We start from the raw sequence: 12,479 nt of genomic DNA, 5'->3' as shown, positions 1-12,479 counted from the left end.
GCCACGACGGCTCTGCTCCGTAACGTGCCGATTGCTGAAATCAGCAAGGCAGCCACTTGGAAGTCGGTTCATACCTTTGCTAAGCATTACTGCCTGGACACTGACGCCAGGGCAGACGCTCAGGTTGGGCAGGCTTCGCTGCGAAATTTGTTCGCACAGTAGTGGCGTTATGTATTTATTCTCCACCGCCGCTTTGGTGTGGGGATGGGCTTGCCATTCTATTCACTAGATTATGACTATACACAGAGATCCCCTACTACAGAAGGAGTAGTTTCTGTCCTGTAACTCCAGTTCTGTAGTAGGGGTATCTCTGTTATAGTCATAAGCGCCCGCCCTCCTCCCCGGTGGAGATTTTTCATCATGTAAAGAATGCGACAGGTCTGGCGTGCCTTGCCTTCAAAAAGAACTGAAAGTAGAGGGACCTGCTATGCATTCTGGGATACTGGGAGAAGTTCTGGAAAGTTCTCTTAAAGGCACAGTATCCTATTTAAGCCACATAATGGCAGCCTATGGGGCTTGTCTGTCCCTACCTTCCTCTCTATCATTCCTGAGTCTTTGACTGGGGGAGGCAGGTTTCTCTATGGTAGAAACTAGCAGGCTGTGCTGTGTGTGGTGATTTTTGGTGGAATTTCTAGTTGAAGTACTGGACAGTGTAGCCTGTGGATATAGGCTGCATTATTTGTCTTTAAATTCTCTCTTAAGTGTCTTTGCAGTTTCTGCATTATTTTGACAACTTAAGAGATTATTTTTGATTGCCGGGGTCCACGCACATGGGCGGGACTATTCACTAGATTATGACTATAACAGAGATACCTCTACTACAGAACTGGAGTTACAGGACAGAAACTACTCCTTACTCACAGTTCCAGTGTCCTCCGTATGTATCCCCCTCCCTTACCTTTAACACTGCCCAACTCACCCCCTTTTCCTCCTTACCTGTGTAACATAGAAGGCACTTCCAAAGGGAGATGTGTAACAAGTAGTCCCACAGGATTTGGCAAACAAACTCCCATAAAATGAGCGTTTAGTTCAAAATAGGGGAAAAAGTCATTCTTCTGACTCAAAAAACCCCTTAAATAAGTATGCCAGCTTCTATTGCCGTGTATACATTAAACAATCCTATCTGTGGCCACAAAACTAAAGTGCGTTCTAAAAGAAACGCTAGAAGCAGAATGCTTCGTGAAAAAATCCCAACTGCACACAACGATGCGGATCGGGTACTCAAAAACCCGGAAATCGGCACCGCCGTAGCGCTCACTGAATCCAGGAAGAGCTCCAAAAATACTCTTGAAACAAACAATCAAAAGTCCCAAGTCCTTTTTACGCTTCTATGTCCTGAAGCGCGGCTCAATTCTCCCGATAGCATCCGATTTCTGATAGGAGTTTCAGGCAACGGAGATCCGGATTGCAGAACGAAGCCTCGTTCTGCGCAGCTCTGCAAACAGCGGAACAACGCCGGGAATGAAAGAACGCACCCAACGGGATTCAAGGTAAATCCCCACAACACGTTCTGGCAAGGAAACAAAAAACCCAACCAGGTAAGAAACCAAGCCCCGATCAAAGGCACGGGCACCTAGTTATGGAAGGAGTGGAAGGAAAAGGGGGCGGAGGCTACCGAAAGGTAGACACAAACAGAGGACACTGGCGAAGTCATGCAAACAGATGGAAGGAAGAAAAGAAAAGACTGCCTAATTCCTAACAGTTCACGTCTGTCTTTCCAAGGAAGAGGCCCATGAACGGGCATTCATAGCAGTTCTTAGTGTGAGAATTTGTATTTGCATACAAATTACCAAAAGTACGCAAGATTAACACTGGCGTAACCAAATTGTTTTCCCAGGCCTAGTTTAAATGTTTAAAAGTAGCCAGCGTAGATGAGCTAAATCTCTCCGTAGCAAACAGCATAAGAGAACAAGCATTTGCAATACAATAGGTCTTTCCTTTGGAACCTTGTACGTTTTTAGCTATAAAGCACAGAATCGCTTGTTAAAGCGATTCTGGTATTTTACTGACCTCTGCTGGTCGTTTTCTTTCAAGACAGTTAAATAGAGGCAGTTGCTAGAAAAATTAAAAAAAGAAAGTCCCTGAGCAGCAGAAAGCGGTTCTGTTATTTTACGGACCTCTGCTGGTTGTTTTCAATTAAGACAGTTAAATAGAGGCAGTTGCTAGGAAAAAGGTAGTCCCTAAGCAAAAGCGGAAGCAGACAAGTCCTGGGGAAAGGCTCCAAAGCAACAGATCTTCCAGACAGTGCAAGCACTGTCTAGGTTCGACCTAAAAAAGTGTATTACTTTGTTCACAGGATCTTCAGTTTTTGTCATTCCTAGCTTTACATGATGCTGGCTGCACAGCACAGGACCCTGTCCTTTTGAAGTCTCTCAAAGTTAATACTGACAGTGGTACAAGAGGGATAACTCATGGCTCTTCCCTGCCTCTTACTGGCCAGTGGAGAAAGTCTCTACTTCACAGATTTTCTGTGCCCAAAAGGTTTTCGCAGGCAACTGGCAGGAACTTACTCCAGTACAAAAGGTAGGTTACACATTACCTTCCTCCAAAGAAGATGACATTCTGGCATCACTTTAGAATAGAGGATAATATTGAAGCCCTTCTATCTTCTGCTCAGTATGCACTTCTCTAACAAAGTTACATGTACTATTCCATTATTCAACGTAGGACCATTAGCTAGTTCTATGAAGACCAAGCTTTGTGGGCCCAGAAGTCATACTACAGGAAAGCAGTCAAGCGCCATTGCTCTGGAAAATCTTTCAGAATTTATTCTGATTTATTTTTTCAATTTACCGAAAAGCGGTACACAACCTTTTTAAGTTGGATATTCCCAAAATCTGTGTTTTCCTGAGTAGTTTTTATGTAGGGGTTTTCATGTATTTGGTAACTTATTTGTACAAAAATATTATTTTTACTTCTTTCAAAAACCACTTGATTGTGCAATGCTGCAATTCCTGCCAAGAATTGCTGCAGTGCTCATACCATACTCTATTAAATAGTGTAGGACACGTAAGTCCTGATTGAGTTGTGCTACTTAAGTATGATATGTGGGTAACTACTATTCAACATAGATTCACATGCTTGAATCATTCCAGCCATCTTGGTGGAATCCCACAATAAATTTACAATAGCAGTACAAAGCATAGTATGCCTGAAAAACCTTGAAATTTGTCACTTTAGTAGCACACTCACCTCACTAGAAAAGGCCTACACTTCAGCCATTGAGGTGAGAGTGTTGCAATACATACCCCTACCAGAGGCCATCTTACCTCAGAGTTCTAGTTTACATCATTTTGAAAGGCAGTCCCAGAGATTTGCTCTGTGTTTAAGCACATAAGTCTCTATGTTACTTTAAAAAAATGAAAACTTTTTTTAGCCTTTCTCTAGGTTGTGTGTGTCGAGTTCTTCCGCCACTACCTTTGGAGTAGTTAAACATTTGAACTGGAAATGGACATCCTTCAAAAAGGAGCCTTTTAAGGCTTGTGACTCTGGTGGTAAAATTAGAGTTTTCACTGATGATGATTTACTACCTCTACCCGGATCATAAATCAAAAGACTGCAAAACTGATGTAACATTTTCAGTCAAAACCCTTCATGACTGTGCGGGATGGCTTCTGAGGTGTTTACTGAAAGCCATGGATGCAGACAACCCCTCCTCAGACAATGAAAGGTGCCAATGCTAAGGAACTATAGTTACAGGTAAGTAACTTTTTATTCTGCCCTGTGTAATTCAAAATGCACTGTGTACTTCAGCGTTACTTAAAAAGTTCCTTGGGACTGAACTCCCTAGTGCCTCTGTAGAACTGTCTTTGATTATTGTTTAGGCTTCCTGTTTTCCATTTTTACACATTTGTTACAGATAAACACAGACAGAAAACATTGTATTTTCAGTCTGCATTTATTTTTTAAAGTGGATAAATAGTGAAAATTGTACTTCTTTTATGTGACTCTCCATACTATCTTTCATGAATTGTAGCCCAGCAGATGAGTAGATGGACAGCATGAGAAATTTAAAAGCAGGATGAAATTTCTTTAAATAATTGCACGTCAACATACATTTGTGGTATAATGCTTATATTTTAAATAGCCACGTAATATTTGGCAGCTTAAATAGCTAAATCGCGACAGACATCAAAGGACGAGTACGCTTCTATCAGTTAAATAAATGTGGAAATGTACAGTTTTACAACTTCATTTATACATAAAACACAAAATAAATATGGATAATTACTGATCAAATGGCCCAAAAATAAATATGGATGAATACAGACAGAAATGTTAAAAAAAAATACCATAATATAGGGAGCCCTAATTATTATCCAGCTATACCTGGACTTAGTGTCTTAGATGCAGGGTTTAACTTCCATGAAGTTCATAGCAATAATGACCAGGGCTGGCTTTAGGACAGTGCGACCAGTGCAGCCACACCTGGTGCCGACCTTGGAGGGGGGGGGGACAGGGAGGGGGGCTGTCTTTAGAAATAACATGAGTTTAAAGGCAACTGCTGCAGAGTATATTGAATGTCCAACGATTTGTAGGCAACCATAAAATTGTAAAGATTACACTGGTGATTAATGTTTCTGCTAGAAAGAGAGCAGAGCTTTGTCTAGAGGGAGTTTGACTCATCCTAAAGTAGAAGGCCTGCTGCAAAGGGTATGTACCATTGAGATCACAGAACTACATTTTTTTTTGTAAAAGTAGGTTCACAGAACTACATTTTATGTGGATAGCTCATAAGGTTACTGCTTTTGACACAGAAATACTTTTGTTACTTGCAGTTCATAAGTCACAATCCGAATATAACACAGTGGCCCATGAACTGTCATCGAAAAGCTGCATGATAACCTGCATGGTATAGGTTAGAATACTGTGGTTTTTCCCCGGTCTTTCATTAACCTAATGTTGCTAAAAAGGGTTAGTTTAGGTAGATATACATTCTCATTAGTAAAGCCAACCCAAACCACTGAGGTATGGTTTAAATCTTGAGTTTGTGCTGCTCCAGGCAAACACTCTTAAAATATACTGCCTACTAGTATGAATGTCATGTGATTCCTACACCTTGTAATCCTCATTGTCCTATGTAACATTTCCTATAGACTGATTTAGGCCACAGAAAGCCTCTAGGAGGTAAAGAAACCCTGCTATTCACAGGATCTGCACTGAGATAAGCAAATATGGGGATTCATTCTGAAACTGTCCGAGCTCTGCTTACTACCTTCTCTGCTTACTACCTTTTGAGCGGAACAAAGTAATAAAATAGAAACAAAAACTTTATTTGGTTTGAAATTGCTTATCAGAAAGAGCTACATAGGTGCGGGTATAATGCTGCAAAGTGTATTGGAACCTGTTATTTAGCACCTAAAAATTGAGAATCCTGTAGAGGAGTAGAGCAGTCTGTGAAGGTAGAGCATCTCAGATCCATCTAGCAATATTTCAATACAATATCATTATGAAATAATGCTTGGATCATGCAAGCATTTTAGTAAAGGGTGAATAGTATCATGAAGTTAGTAAACTTAATTGACAGAAAAAGCTGGTGAGGGCTACCCATCTGTCTAGCCGGCATGATACTGTGCACAAGATAGCTCACCAGGCACCTGCCTCTGCTGCAGATCTTCGCCAGATAGAAGCACACAAGGGTACATTTTGCCATCTTTATATAACAAGACAAAATATCATAGCTGTATACAAAAAACTGAGGAATTCAGCACAGTGTCACACTCAGGCGGGAGATTGAGGCAAACAAAATAAGTTCCATTGATGCCATAATCGGGAGGTCACAATATTTGAATGGGGTATAAACTTCCCTGTCTACCAAATTAGGGCAGCGAAGACCTAAAGCATGAGCAGGCTGCGTGACAAAGGCGGATGAGGAAAGCAACAGACAAATTATTAGGCTGGTAGTTACAAGTTTCGTCTTGTGAAATGAGCACCATTAATATAATGATATTCACCATTGTGTTTGCTGTTTAATATCATATAGGTGGAAATTTCCGCCTTGCTCAAAATTTAAATCAACATAATTCATTAGAACTTTAATATTTTGTCATGTAGTGTACTACTTTGCAATGTGGCAAGTAGTTTTACCTTAGTCTTGGTACCGATATTTTGTCATTCATCTGCAGCGGTCCGACTGTATTGTGTAAATCTCAGATCAGGTTTCAAGCGTGTTCGACTCAACCTTTTATATTCCTGAAGCCGAAAGATGAGTACTATTAAGTTAGAAGATAAAAAATATTTGTTTATTTAAGTGGCAAGGAGCATCTTATATTGTGGAGCGACCTATAAATGTAGTTAATAGTATCACACACAATTTGAATTTAATTTAAATTTGAATTTGAATTTGAATTTAAAAACATTTATTAAGCGCACATATACCTAGCTTTCTTGGCGCTGTCCCTCTGATTTCCATGACTTCCAAAAAACAAGTCCTTCTTCTGTTAGTAGCAATCTCCTGCCCCCTGAGCTGTTGTTTATAATCTATTTTTTTTCAATTGTTGTCTACCTTCAGTGATGGACCTTCTGACGGTCAGCGAGACCCGCCAGATGCCCAGCGTGGTTGACAAAATTAGGACTGAGCTGCTGATGGCAAATGATATTTACCTTCTGTCCACCTTCCGCCTTCCTTCCAAGCTCGGCGGTGTCCTCTTCGGCCTCTACTCAAAGAAGGATAACAACAAGTGGCTGGAGGTGTCCGTGGTGGGCAAAATCAACAAAAGTAAGTTTGGTGCAGTATTTGGCTACAAGAACCACTGTGGCTACCTAGTAACTAAGCAGCAGAATAAAATGGCATGTGTTTGCTCATCATGAACTGGGGTGTCCCCCCCTGTCTGCTTCCTGAATTCTGTTTTTGATTTCTATACTGCTGCAATGTTTAATTTTTTGAAGTAGCAAAAAAAAAGCTGTTGATGAAATTTGGAGCATAGTTGAAATGTATTTATTTTACTTTACACCTAGAAGTTTTTTTTTTGCTTTGAGTTGTCTTAAATCCTTTGTGGCTGTAATGTGGACATGGTACAGTGGCCCAGTGATACCCCTAATGAAAGCTGCAGCTTTGGTATGTCGCTAACAAGCAACGAGCAAAATACAATAGGGCTGAAGTGGAGGAATTAGAACTGCTGGACCAGAGATATATCACAGAGCTTTTGAATCCTCCTCACAAACCACTAGACAGTTCACTGCTCACAGCTCTGCTAATCACTCCAAAGACATAATAAATAATAACAATTCCTATTTGTAAAGCACAAACATATCACCCCTTAAGGTTTCAAGGTGCTGGGGGCCATCGGGGAGATTAATGGCCAGGTGTAGGTAAATATCATTTACCGATTCTAAAATACCTAATTTTACTGATTCTGTATTTTAGAATCGGTAAATGATATGTAGCTAATGATTCAGTAAATTTTACCGAATCGGTAAAATTCGGTAAATAGCGATTCGGTATTTACCGATTCGGTATTCCCCATTCATTCCTATGGGCCTGAAGGCCCATAGGAATGAATGAGATTTACGGATTTGGTAAATACCGAATCGGTAATAGGGGGTAGACTTACAAGGGTGGCAGGGTGTCACATTGACACCCTGTTGCACCCCTGTATAGTGCATGGGTGTACATGTGGCACACATACATGCCCTAAGGGCATGTATGTCTGCCACATGGCACAGTTGAATAAAGCACAAAATTGCTTTTTTTAAGGTTTTCGATATTTACCACCTACTATTAGTGGGTGGTAAATACCGAATCCTTAATACACATGAGCACTCTTAGATGCGCTTGCTACATATCATCTACCGATTCGGTAAATACCGAATCGGTAAATACCGATTCGGTAACATCCGGGGCCAGATGTAGGTCGCCCAATACCGGTCGGTAACGGCCGAAATTCACTGATTTTGGCCGTTACCGACCGGTATTGGGCGACCTACATCTGGCACTAAGTGAGCTATTGCCCAGAGTCACATGATGCTGAGCTGAGCTGCTGCTGGCGCCGGGGATCGAACCGGGAGCCCCATGCTCCAGAGTCAGCCGCTCTGGACGCTGCGTAACACCTCTCCCTCATAAGGCATAAGAGTACGCGAATCACAAATCTGCTTTTCCCTAATCCGGTTCATCCGACATTGCTAAAAACTCTACAGTATTTTGTGAGGGGGGGGAGATTTGAGCTTTCATTCTTTTTGAGCACTTACCTCCACCAAGCACGTTCTTCATTGCCTCAAAAAGATTCGTCAACAGCAGCTGTTGTGTGCTAAACACGTTTAATCTCTTCTCTGTCAGCAATAATGTTACAGTTGTCCATCTTCTCCAGAGCTCTCTCGTTGACTCCATGACTGTCAAGGGCTAAGCCTGCATGTGTCTGTCAAAATGACATCAGTGGAATTATTCACAAATACAATTGTATAATCCAAGCCTTTTTATTATGGTTTGAAATCTATTTTTACCTTGACATCAGTAGTGAAAATAAACGTTCATCCTCAGGATTAAATGGAAACACAAGACTTCACTTATGTCCATATTGAATACCAATGATGTTCACTAACTTCAGTTTGGTAGATAGTCCAGTGAAAATTAAAATTTCCAGCTCTGCCCATTTAGAAATATAATTTTTTTAGTGCAGCTGAATAAATACTTAATCCGTTGTATTACTAGGCTTTGCCTACATAAAGCTACGTATGCAAGGGAAGGGTTTTGCACTTTATTAATGCAGCATTAGGGAGATTTATTTCATAAGGAACATGCCAAAAAACTAACCTGAAGAAGACCAAGTAACTGTCTATCCAGGAACCAAAGACCCCTCTTCATTGTAAAGGAGGAAATCAATAGCAATCATCATTGACACTGTAGCTCCTTGTGCATCACGATGAAGTTGCTGCCTTCACCCCAACCAATTATTACAAAATACAAGGGAACCCAAAAGGTATTTAACAACAAAAGAGGGGGACAGTGAGGGGACAATATTTATAGGGGTCCAGTGTGCATGTCCCAACGAACTGTTTCCCAACCAATGGCACAAAGTTCCCCTGGTGGTAGTATCTATGTAATCAAGAGTGGGCTATCTTCCTCTCTCAGGAAGGGAGGTTGTATCTGGAAATCAGGGACGATTGTCCCTTTTCGGAATTTAGGGAAACCTCACACAACAGGTTGGTTCTATGGCTGCTGTCACATTCCCAACCGGTCGCTTCGTGTCATCATCGGCTTCCTGCTCCTGCGTCAAGCCGGCACTGCAATGCCTGACGGGTAGTACTTAGTGCTACACTTTGTCGGAGATCTTTTATTCCAAAGCCGATGTTTGAGTGGGTGTGAGGGGCCCTAATAGTGGAGTAGTGAGCGTGGCGTGTGGTGATTCTAAAAAAAGTTAAAGTGTAGTCTACTCTGGGTATTTTATTCCTGTAGCTACCTACTTTATTAAAACTAAGAGGGGTATGGGATTTCAACCAACCTATGTGTGGGAAGCCCGTTCAACCCTCAAAAGTGATCTGGTCGACATGTTTCATGCCATCACGGCAATTCATCAGGACCAAAAGGAGTGCTCATAAACTAAAAAAGAAGGAGCCCATTGTGGGCTGCAGGGTTAAGTAGATACAACCTGTGGGGTCAGGATCTGGAACAGGAGGAGTTCCTGTAATGTTGTCCGCCCCACAGTCGCTGTAGATAGTTTCCCCCAGGCTGCTTTGGTAGGACCTGCGTAATCAATTAGTGACCTCGATCACGCATAGAAGGAGCCTCTAAACCTACGTCCAACTGGCCGGCGATACTCGGTCAGTCAAGCAGCTGGTGACTGGGGGAAACTATCTACAGCGACTGTGGGGCGGACAACATTACAGGAAATACTAAACTAAGTTGTGTAATTGTGTGAAGGACCCAGGCTGCCATATTTTCTTTGTCTTGCAGTACTCGTGCGCTACATGCGTGAAGACTCCAAGCTGCACTCCGTCAGCCTCCAGAATGCCAATGTGGCGGACGGCAGAAGCCACATGGTGATCCTGCGCATGAGCGGCCTGCGTGGTGACACAGCCTCTTTGGAGCTGTTCGTGGACTGTAAGCAGGTGGACTCAAGCCTGGGGCTCCCAGTGCTCATGCCCATTCCTCAGACTGAGCTGGAGAACATGGAAATCCGCACAGGGCACAAAGCGTACCTCAGAATGCAGGTGAGTACTGTGTTGCCTACAGCGCCCCTGGCTGGTGCGACTCAGGAGAATGCTGAGGTCTAGCCACATTCACTTCTTGTTTATAATTTGGGCTCCCGGTTTTATGGTATTTATTTTTTTAACATTTTCATAACAACTGTAACTAATAAAACGTCTACCATGAAACTTATCCTACCTGCCTACCTTTCCCGGCCCCTGCTCACAAACTGACCTCCCCCCCCGGCCTCCTAGGCGTTTTAACTTCTGAGTGGCTTTGCACATTAAGGGCCAGATGTATCAAGGCTTTTGCGACTCGCAAACGGCCGATTTGCAATTTTTGATATGTATCAAAAAATCGCTATTTAAGGAATCGCAATTATTTGCGTTTCCTTATTTTGCCATAGCATTTAAGGAATCGCAAATTTTGCGATTCCTTAAATGATATGTATAACACATTTTTGGTTTGCGAATTAGTGTTAAGAAATCGCAATTTACCACCAACTTGTAGTTGGTGGTAATTTGCGATTTCTTTTAACAATGCCCTAATTGGCATTTGTAAGGGTGGCATGTGACACTCATACATGCCCATAGGGCATGTATGTGTGCGACATGCACACACATGTAGATTTGAGGGGTGCAGCAGGGTGTCTTTGGGACACCCCTGCACCCTTCAAATAATTCTCAAATTGCGATTAGCAAATTGCGAATTCGCAATTTGAGAATTATTGCACTATCATTCCTATGGGCCTCCTGGCCCATACAAATGCATTGGAAATTATTCCTTATTTGCGAATTCGCAAAATGCGAATTCGCAAATAAAGAATAATAAGGAATCGCAAAAAAATTGTGATTTTGTACATACATACCGTTTTGCGAATTCTAAATAGCGATTCGCAAAAAATCGCTATTTAGGATTCACAAAACGGTATCTTGATACATCTGGCCCTAAGTGTTCTAGCCAAAACCTCTCTAATGTCTAAAAGGTATAAATCCACTCCAATCCTTGAAAGGTGCACTTCATCCCCTCTAAAAATTTCAGCTGTGTCAAAATGAAATTCTTTATGTGCAGTCCTGCCAAAACCCACTTCCCTGCAAAAACATGACATCTCAGTGTTAAGCTTTCTACGGGCCCTGTCTACTGCTCCTGGGATAAATGCACCACGCCAAACCCTGCGGGGAACAAATTCAGTCCAAAACACAAAACAGCCTGCCCACTGTTGCTTGATCAGTGCCAAATCCCTTTTCATATTCCTCATAAAAACTATGCCTTTTTTTTACCCAAGTCGTTTTCTCCAAGGCTTATTACCAAAATGTCTGGGCACCTGCCGCCCGTCAACAAGCTATTCAGGAATGGAATCAATTTCTTCCATGACATGCCCCCTTTTTCTTTCCAAGAAACCTTAAAAAGCTCCTTGTTGAAACCTAGGTTCTGTCCAAAATAACTCTTGCAGGCCTGGAGTTGAGCCCACTTCACAAAGGAATGCTCCACAACCCAAATTGTCATCTCCATGGAAAGGGGGCCAGCCACTGAAACGAGTAAAACGAAGTGAGTTTATGCATTATTAACAACAGCGCCATTATCCTCATTTTTGCTTCACACGTAGCGCCTGTATCACTCTGACAACCACCTCCTCAGACGCATGAGGTCTACCTACTCCCACCCCTATTGTTTGCTTCTGATGCTGCCGCAATACGAAATGAAGGTGTCCCAAAATCCACCCCGTCGATACCCATTTCTATTAACGCTTTCCTCAGTACTGCTAGCAGCTGAAAAGCTGTGCTTCTATTAGCATGCTGAAAAATCAACCCCATAAACCCCTTAGACACTGCGCGCCAACATGCTTCCCAAAAGCACGGACAAGTGAGCTGTGGTATTGATGTTTGTAGTGACATCAATTTACCTGAACACCTCTGATCAGTTTTAGATTTTCTCAACCATATATGTATCCCAGGGCTACGTGGTACTGCATCTTCCCAATGAATCCCCCTGCCCTTTCTGTCTCCCAACAATTCTGATACCCAAAATGCGCCAGAAAACATCCCCACCATCAATGTGGAAAACAAGCAGGTCTCAAAACCATCCATGCAGATTTTCTGCAATATCTGTATAACCGTGTCCAACAGCTGCCACAACAAAGGCTTCCTTACATGTCTCAATTGTCCTTGTTCCCTGGCCCATCCCTTTAGCATTCGCATACCCAATTCCCCTGCTTACGGCAAGTAGCCCCATAGGAGTTTACCAACAAAGGCAATCCCTGCTAACCTCCCTGTGATTGTCACTTTAGATAACCCTTTCTCAATCATATCCAATATGAACTGAATGACATCTTCCCCCCATTGCTATTTTCCAACGC

General features: G+C 42.2%; 1 protein-coding gene across 1 annotated transcript in view; it reads left to right on the top strand.

The window, feature by feature from the left end:
• The window catches only part of THBS3 (thrombospondin 3), a 180,156-nt gene that overhangs the window by 62,202 nt on the left and 105,475 nt on the right, over positions 1-12,479 (top strand). Inside the window, exons 2-3 of the mRNA XM_086947390.1 lie at positions 6,512-6,718; positions 9,890-10,146. Of these exons, the coding sequence (XP_086803516.1) occupies positions 6,512-6,718; positions 9,890-10,146 (464 nt within the window). The remainder of the gene's footprint in view (positions 1-6,511; positions 6,719-9,889; positions 10,147-12,479) is intronic.

This window comes from Lissotriton vulgaris, chromosome 12, assembly GCF_964263255.1.
Source record: "Lissotriton vulgaris chromosome 12, aLisVul1.2, whole genome shotgun sequence".
Classification (NCBI taxonomy): domain Eukaryota; kingdom Metazoa; phylum Chordata; class Amphibia; order Caudata; family Salamandridae; genus Lissotriton; species Lissotriton vulgaris.
Note: the sequence above shows the minus strand (reverse complement) of the source record. Positions and strands in the feature narration are given on the sequence as shown.